Source organism: Convolutriloba macropyga, chromosome 1 (genome assembly GCF_964194025.1).
Source record: "Convolutriloba macropyga chromosome 1, txConMacr16.3, whole genome shotgun sequence".
Taxonomy (NCBI): Eukaryota; Metazoa; Xenacoelomorpha; order Acoela; family Convolutidae; genus Convolutriloba; species Convolutriloba macropyga.
Window position 1 is genome coordinate 60,151,103 of NC_134468.1, and position 9,676 is coordinate 60,160,778.

Below are 9,676 nucleotides of genomic sequence, written 5' to 3' on the forward strand. Positions count from 1 at the left end.
TTAATTTAAAATTCAACTTATTGAATTCTTTGACCCGTGTTATCGACCACGACAACTCTTTTCATTCCAAATATTGGTATTGGGCGGTCATTTCATACCTAATATCAGTCGAGGATTGTGTTCTCATAATGAGCCGAGTCCACGATTAAGGTACTACAGAATTTGGGCTGAGAAATTGTGAATTTATACGAATGAGCCCAGCTTAGAATTGCCACAAATTAATGAGACTGAACGTATCTAAACTAGTGGATTTAATGAGTAAAAACTGTTTTATCTGCTGTCAGAAAGTGTGAAAAAAATGTTGAAAATAAGATTCAAACTGAAAGATATCATTAAGTATCAAAAAGGAGACAGACATCAATGATTGAATGAATGAATGAGTTTGCTAATCGATAATAAATAACAACGTGTACATTGGTATTGGTAGAAGTTATTATGGTATTAACAGATATTATTACTAATGAGATAGATAGATAGATTGAGGAGAGGAGACGGGGCCGAAGCGACAAAAGAGACGACACTGTTCGCCATTCTGATTGGTTGTTCTATTTCTATCGGAGCCCACGCGGTAGCCAATCAGAGTGAGAGAACACTTGCTACTACTGATGCTGCTTCAGATGGAACTTAATTGCATCTTTTACATAATTGCGACATTACATCCAACGACAACTGAGCAGTTGTTGATGAGGTGGGTTAAGTAACCAGACGATGAAACGAGTGGGAGACGGGGGAATAGAATTGTGATAATCTTGCTATAAACGATATGATATCTTGTAATTGGAGAAAAGGAAACAACGACAACGTCGTCATGAGCGAGATAGGGAGAGAAACTAATAAGATCGCGATTGCATTGCCCATTGCTTTTGATTGAACTTTCTGTCTCGTTATTTGCTAACAGAAACTAAAATGTTTATTAATTCATGAATATCTGCTCAAATATGCACATAATACTGCACAGTGAAATTTGATTGCAGAAATGGGTTTGAATACACACTTTGACCAAAGGATAAATTAAATGTGATTACATCAACAATGAAAGGCCACCAAGTTGTTTGTTCAATAAAGGATGATTCCAAAACACTTAGCAGGGACCTGGTATAAGTATCAGCCACCCTAGGGTAAAGCAAACATGCATCTGTGTGTTCCAATTGAAAAGTAATGTAATGCTAGCACCATTCTTCATTTTGACTTTTTAGCCCCAGAAAAGATGAAGTGTTTTTTCTACTGGAATCGTCACTCAGTGCTGCTGCAGGAATGTTGCCTTTGGCTATCAACAATTTTGTTTGACTCCCCGACTGGTCCACGATTCCCAGAGTCGGGAATTTTGTATTAGAGGTTGTGAAGTGTGCGGGCGCCACGTTTGATGTCGGGGAGCGAAGTGGTACCTGGTTGTATCCGACGTGCAGTTTCCGAGAACTGGTCGGAGAGCCAGCAGGAGACAATGCAAGGTTCCGTGGGGTATAGGAGGGTTGCCTAGCGGGAACACTGGGACCACTGTAGAAAGGCGTATTCGCATTGCGAATAACTCCGTCGCTCTTTGTGGAAGACGCTTCACTTGACAGGGATCGCCCAAGACCTGCCAGTCCGTATGGAGGTAGCGAGAAGGTTGAAGCCACGTCTTGTCCACCTCCACCTCCCCCTCCGGGTGGGACGCCCCTGGCGGCGACAGCCTCTGAGGGTGGCACAGCCGAGGCAGAGGCCAGCAATTTGGCGTTTGTTGGAGACATATCGATTCGCTTTTGTCGCACTGGTCGTGATATTCTTCGGGCCTGAGATGATTGTTTTTCCAGCACCAGGTTTGGAATGTCGCTGGGCCGCAGGTAGTTCTCACTGTACAGCTTCTGGGCTCGTTGTCCAGGCGAGTGCTGGCTGTCTTGGCTGGACTGTCTGCTGACGTCATAGATCCCTGAAGATTGACTTTCAAAGCTGGCTTGACGACTTTGGTCATCGCCAGGTGTTGTCTGATGATTGGTTGGTGCCATTGAGGGCGTGGCTGTGTTTTTTGGTGATATTGGTTGGTGTTTCTTCTTGGCTCTGATGTTTCTAGATGTTGATAAAAGTTGTTCATTGTCACTCTGCCATCGTTGATAGTTCTCGTAATCACTGCAATAGTTCCTCTGATTGTTGTCGCAACTATCTAAGCTATCGTTCTGGATTGTGGTCCAGTCATCCTCTACGCTACTCTCCCATGGTGCCTCCGGGTTGTAGTTTTGCTTACTTGGGCGCACGGGAAGCTGACGCGGTGTCCACCGCGCCATTTGTTGGGAGTGGCGACGGGAGGGTTCGTAGCCCGAGTCCAGACTCTGATTTCGAAGTAAGGCATTCGATGATTGATTTCTGCTGTACATTTCGTGCTCACTTGTTGGTCCATATTTGGGTATGCAACTTGGTGGTCGTGGTAATCTCGGACCCCCGTGGTAGCGTCTGAAAGGAACCTGATTCTTGGGAGTTGCAGGAAGATAGCGATGAGGGAAGTAAAAGTCCCCGGGGTTTTGTACATGTTTGTACTTGTGAACCAGGGTTTTGTTTCTGGGAAAAGGCGGCAGGTGTCTCCTGATGGTGGGTCGATTGGGTACCAAAGGAGGAGGTACGACACTTGATGGAAAATAGGACACAACAGGAGGTGGCCTCACAGGAGTGCTGGGTGCTCCTGGGTTGTTGGGGGTGAGGGTTGGGGGCTGTGGGGGCATGATAGGAGAAGGGACCAGTGGCTGGTACTGTTTACTGATGTAGGGGTCGCCTGCAATGGCCACTCCGTAGGGAGGGGGAGTCAAAGGCGTCTCACACTCCTCTTGCACTGAAAAAGCGAGAACGTTTCCAACTAACTGCTACCTGTTATTCTGTTCACGCAAACATTGATAGGAACACAAAACGCCTCTTGATGCACATGCAGCATACGTACGTGCATTTAAATACAAAAGATGGGAAAAACCTTAATGCGATCAAAAAATTGCAAAGTGACAAGGAAGTCGGTCAAAGAGAAAAAAAGGTGTACGATCAAACTATCGGAGCAGCACAAAGGCTACAAAAAAAGCTTCGATAGCGTTCTCTTCGCTTTTTAAACTTGGCTAGAACAATTTCATTTACACCTCTGTTCGCGCACGTTTAGTTGTAAGAAAAATCCAAGTTATTACGACTAATTTCAACCGATTTGCTGAGCTAAAAAATCGCCAGATTTCGATATGGGACTGTTCTTCAAGACAGAAGAACTGTTGAACCTTTTTAAAACAATTTCTTCCCATTATTACAATATTCTAATTAATTTAGAGCTTTAACTTTAGAATGACTAAGCTTTAACTTTCCCCAAATGACAACATTTCGCAAGGCACACATTTACCAATTCTAAAGTTAAATACCTCATCAATATAAGTCAATATCAGAAGGAATCAATTGTAGCCGCGATATCATAATTCCACTCGTACTTTTGGCTGCTCATGTCAAAAAATAAAAATAAAAAGGAAATAATTTAAATAATCATCAGTAGCGATCCATAATTGCGCAAATTGGTCAAAGTTCACTCATCCATTTAGCTGCTCATTTATATAAAATAAACAAAAAACGCGGCGTTAGTTCACACTAATAATGTACCTGGTAGGGGGCAACATGTACGCAAACGGAGCAAGAGGGGCGTAGTCATGATTGCATTGGTTATAAGAGTGTTGTGAGTATCTTGTTGTTGTTTGTGCTTCATGTGTGAAACTCACATGGTTGAATAAATGCACTGAAACGCAAGATTTCATCCTTGCAAGTGAGACTACCAACTACTACATAGTATTACACATATCCTCATCAGGCATACTATTATAACACCTCGCCAGAATCTGCCGGGATCCCTAGACAATGTAAAATGCTGGCGGTTATCTAGCAAGAATTTCGCAAGGTCTTGAAAGAAACTTGCGAAAAAACTTACGATCATGCAAGAACTTATGCAAGACCTTGCAAGACAACCGTCTTTTCACATGTACTTGTTTCAATTTGTGCAATATCAGAAAAGTAATGCAATACTTTAAAGATAATATTCCAACTAAAGTATACTGGTTTGATCAGCAGTCGAAACTTCCACTCTTTAAAACTACTAATAAAACTTAGTAACCACGTGAAGCCATCTTAAGATTGATTTCGTACAAATATTTACGCTATTTGTATAACAATATCCCCACAATAAATAGAACATATAGCCGCCAGGATTAACATAAAAAAGTTCACCCTTTAGTCATTTTCCTGTTTTTAGAGACCCGGGATGAACGCCGTAAAAGGATCTTAGCAACCATACAAAGTCCCATATGATTCTTAGTAATTATACTAAGCTATATCTGGTATTATGGAATCACAAATGAAATCTCATCTCAAAAAATGTCATAAGAAATTCAGCAGAAACATAAAACTTGTCAAAAACACCTCTGCTCCTTACCAAGTAAGATTTTCATATCTTAGTAGCTAAACGAAGTTGCAAATGCCATTTTACAGGCACATAAAGCAACAAAAAATCTATCTACAACGTAGTTTAGCAGTTCAAAAATTTTTGTCTCATCAAAGGGAGCAAATTTGGTGAAAAACAAATAAATAAATGGTTTTTCTATTTAGCTAAAACAAGTTTTTTTTACCGATATCACCAAATATCCAAAAATTAAACGCAAGCCAAATTTTCCCATCATCGATTAGAATACAGCAATTTTTGCTAACTGCTATCTTTGAAGAGCATTGCTCTTTAAGGACGCTACAAAGCGTTCGATTTGTAATGCAATAGCAGCTCCGACTCTATAATAATTTTTAAAAACAGGTATTTGGATCTAGATGAATTTTATCAACAAAAAATATACTTCTTATTAGTAATACAAAGACTATATATGATTCATATAAACCATACAAACATTGTACATGGATCCTAAAAAAGTGGAGGAGATATCAAAAAAATTTTTATGTCCTATGTGGAACCATAAATGATCTTAGTATGGCGACTAAAAAGTTCCTCCCAGGGATGTAATGTGAAACTAAAAAAGGAGGTTTCCACATATTTTGCTTTCAGAAAAAGATGACTAAATTCACAGGTAATTGTTGTAAAAGACTACCAATATAACCAACTAAAGTCAGAAGAAATGATCCCAAAGGACATGCTGGGGAAAAATTATAGCTTAAATTGAAGCCTGGGCAATCACTAAGGGTCATTGATGATAACCACATACCTACATGTACAGTGAGATAATTATAAGAGCACTTCAAATAATTTTTTTGGAGAGAGTATATTTTAAATTTAATCTTAAACAAAAATTAAAATATAACCTCTTTAAACTAAAAGACACTATTTTAAAAGTCATTACTTTTCCCCAAGTAAAATATGGTTGTTGTAGTAAAAGATACTGCAACAAAAAATTGAGCTGAATAGCAATTACGTACACTGAAATCTACATCATAATCAAACGCTTTGAAATAAGACATCTACAATGAAAACAAAGCAAAAATTTATCTCGAAGTACTCAAAGCTGAAAAAAATAACAAGATCTGCCCTCTACACCACATTTATTATTCTAACGGAAAAATTTTAGCGAAGCAGATTTTAATAGATTTTTCTCAATTTTTGGCCCCCAGCTTTTTCTTGTCTATACGACGTCTCACATAAACTGTTTTTTTGCAAGATTTCATTGTTGGTTGACAATTTAATTAGTTTTTCATCATCATTTTTCTGAATTTGCATCATATTAATTGACCCTTTTTGATAGCTGCTTAGGTAAAATAACCTAATTTGGACGTATGGGTTCAATTTCAGCGAGCGTAATTTCATTAAAACAATCGGATTGGAAAAAAACTATTCGGAAACAAAAGATTATCGAAAAAATTTCAATTTTTAAAGTTATACCATCAATTTGGCGCTTTTTTGTGCTACGCTGAGTTCAGCAGCTGTTTGAACTCTCGCCATCTTCAAATTCTTGTTCCAACACTTTAGTTAATTTGGGGATTTGTAAATTTAGGCTACTCTTTGGCCAATCAAAATCTTTTACTGACAGATATAAAAACTGAACCTCCGGAAATTTCTTGAAAATTAAATCAGTTTTTGGAGACATTCTGAATTCATTTAATCATCGAGCAAAAATGAGAACGGAAATTGGCAATAGTTTTCGTTTTCTTGCCTATATAGGCAATCAGACGGTATTTTGTTTACATTTTTGAAACAGTTAAGAAAATGCAGCTGAGAAAATATTTTGTAGAATAAAACTTCAAGAAATTATGATTTATTCAATTCTCTATCGTTTTAAGACATTGCTAGATTTTGATCCGTTTTTTTAATGAATCGTTTTTTCAATTGTTTTCCGCAATTAGAAAACGTTTGCTATTTAGATCTTTACATAAAATGAGCACATCAAGGTTTTTCGATTTATGATTTTTAATGATTTTTTTCATTTTAAAATTACCAGTTGACGCTAATTCAATGAAAAATTGATAGTATCTATCATCCACAAAAGACCCACAGTATCGTCACCGGTTGCCAAAACAACAACATGTTCAAAAATCAATTTTAATATAATAAGCGCGACTATCTGATAGCAGATCAAGTGAAAAATTATGAAGAAACAAGGCTGCTCGGTAATGTGCGACCGCACAAAAAGTTCCGACCCAGCTCATCCACAATTTTGGCGTAATTGTCTACCAAATGAAGAACAGATGGAAAAAAACAAAAAATTCAAGTATTTTTCAAAAAAAAACTGGTGTATGAACGAAAGGATAGCCTCCCAAGCAAATAACTCAGTGGAGTAAAAAATGATGCATTAGATTGATGAGATATGCCAATATTAAGAAAGTGAGCGAAGACGAACGGCAAAATCAAACAACAACAACAAACATTGATTACATCAAAAAATTTATGTCCGTTTTAAAAAACAAAACTTAATAACAAAGCCAAAATAGCGTCAGATAAAACTGAAAATAAACAAAATTACTTGTAATTCACCAGAACGAAATGGTTATTCACTAGTTCATAATAAAGCGTGGTAAAAATTAGACAAAAAAGAACAGAAACTTTAAAGTTAGAAAATTCGCTAAAATTTTTTTAAAAAAACAATTAATTTCAAAGTAATGAAAACCATTAGGAATCAACTAAAATATCCCATAGGTTTACAATTGGCAATGCTTCTATAGAGGGCAATAAAGAACTCTTGGTATTCAGTTTTTTTATGCAGTTACAAAAAGAACAACAAACAGACAACAAACTAAAAATCAATTAAAACTTGCCAGAAAATGATTTGGAAGCCGTGAAGCCATACTTTGGTCCCCAAAAAATGTTCGATTGCACCTTCGTCGAACATGGATATAGTATTATGTGGCCGCTCTTTATTGAAAATAAGCAACAATTAGACAAAAAAAGAAAAAAATGCAAAATTATGTAATAATTGTTTTTTTTCGAAAAAAGTTTATTTCCAAAGACATAAAAGCCAATAATTACAAAATGAAAAACTTGAATAGGTTCGTCCATTCTTCGGAAGAAAGTCCTTGAGACCTGCAATTATCCAGAATATGTCTTACGTCTACAAAAAGAACGTCAAATATGACAAAAATTAAAAATTCATTTTTTTTTTGTGAAAAACCCGTGTCGAAGCCAGTAAATTCATAACGAATTCTTAAAAAACATTAGATTTTGTGACACCAATCCCTTTTGACACCTTCCCTTGACAAAAATAATGTCATCTTTAACCTTTAATTAAAGAGACCAGTTAACAAACAGACAATAAAAGGAACAAAATTGCGAAAATGAAATGTTTTTTTTTAATTTTGAAAAAACAATTTTTTTCAAAGTCATGAAAGCCATTGTCTATCTTCTTATATTAGAACATCGGCTCATCTAGTCTTCTAGGAAAAGCCAATCAAACCGGGTCATTGTACAGGAAATTAAATACGACTAAAAAGACAAAGTAAAAACGACAGTTAAAGACAAAATTTAAAATTCAATTAAATTCTTTGAGAAAGTACTGTCGAAGCGGTAAAGAACCACAATCTATATCTTTAAGGATTTAAATATTATGAATTGTGCGTTACTTTGAACGCGAAAATTGTGATATATGAATTGACAATAACGTGATAATTTGAAAAAACTAGAAAACATGAAAAATGGGCAAATACCTAAAATTTAAAAAAAAATTGTGAAATCTAGTAGTATCAAAGCCAGAACACCATAACTGAAGAAGTAAAACCGCAATAAAGACTAAATTTGAATTCAGCAGAACGAAGGAACACTCTTTGATTGCTGACATTAAGCTGCAATTTGACCAAATTAAGAGAAAAAAGGAGGCAAAGCTCAATATGCCATTTTTTATTTAAAAACCAAATATTTTAAAAGTTAAAACGACCATAAACTTTCAAGCAATCATTTAGATAAATTCAAGCAATCAACTAGATAAATTAATTTTGATTAATTAGGAAAATAGGACCTATCACTAGTGAGCTTTGATTTGAAATGTTCTGTTATTTAATTAATATAAAAAAGACCGAATTCTTTTTTTATAAAAAACCGACTGCTGACAATCCGAATTATTTTTGGACTGTAACGGTCCAAGATTGATACAGAACTAGTTCTGCTAATGTTGGTTGTCCATTAGGAATATTTAGTTTTTGGAATGTCATTGATTTAGATATTTTGTTAGTTAAAAAATCAAAAATAAATGCTGCTTTTTTGATAATCAACGAATAAAGTTAGCAAAAAGCGGCAAAGTTTTAATTACAGAGCACTCTCAACGGAAGCTGAAGTGGAATTAGCCCCTTTTTCAGTCTACAAAGATTTTGTTAGTGGTGTTTGGGCGTGCAATTCCTGCAAATTTAATCAGAGTGGACTAATGAAACTTATTTCGTGCTGTTTTTGATGAAAAAGTCTGAATTTTGTGAAATATTTAGCCGGAATTTGTGACAAAAAAATTCAATGAAAATAGCCGACAATATATTTTTTGTCTCTAAACGTAAAATCAACAACGTTTTCTTCAAAATTATTATTAAACTTTATCAAAATTGGCAAAATTTTAGTCAAAAATTCCGAAAAAAGGTGAATGAAATTAACGGAATTCACTCTATATTCTCAAAAATTTAAACTTCGATATCTCCCTGTCGAAAACGAAAATAAAAAAAATCTTTTTAATTCCATATTCTACGCTGGACAAGCTTTCTAATGATACCAGTCTCAACTCTCTACGATGAATATATCGATCGGCCAAAATTGACTGAACAAAAAAAACCCATTTGAGTATATAATTCCTCCCGCCCCCCCTCAAGAGGGGTCGGAACAATAAGATAGACTGTCAACAATGCATTAGATCCTGTAACGTATTGAAAATTTCATCGTCAAACACAGCAACATTTGTTTGTCTGTCTTTTCGGTAGCAGTAACATGATGTTTTCTGCATATGCTTTACTCTTTCATCAATTTGTTTGCTTCTGGTGGTTCACAAAAGCCTAAATTGCAGCCAATGCACATAATTGAAAGTTTGCAAAGAAGAAGAAGTTTAAATAACAACGACAAGAAAGTAAAAAGACTACGGTTGCAAAAATTGATACACAATTAATCACACAATTAATCATTTTGTCCTGTTTAATTTTGAAAACTGTTCTTTTTAAAACTTTATTAACGACTAATAATTCAATACACAAGTGGTACGTGTTTTCTATCGATTCGTTAATTTTCTAATATTGCTGAACATCT

At 35.7% G+C, this 9,676-nt stretch overlaps 1 protein-coding gene across 18 annotated transcripts in view; it reads right to left on the minus strand.

Annotated features, from left to right (window-relative positions):
* Positions 1-301: 301 nt before the first annotated feature.
* Positions 302-9,676, minus strand: part of LOC142341107 (voltage-dependent calcium channel type A subunit alpha-1-like) — a 294,273-nt gene continuing 284,898 nt past the window's right edge. For 17 of the 18 annotated variants that reach the window (XM_075391999.1, XM_075392008.1, XM_075391990.1 and 14 more), the window contains one exon: positions 302-2,797. In XM_075391999.1, the coding sequence (XP_075248114.1) occupies positions 1,167-2,797 (1,631 nt within the window). In that variant the 3' untranslated portion in view covers positions 302-1,166. Of the gene's footprint in view, positions 2,798-3,588; positions 3,722-9,676 lie in introns of all 18 variants that reach the window. The other variant, XM_075392122.1, reaches the window with a different exon arrangement.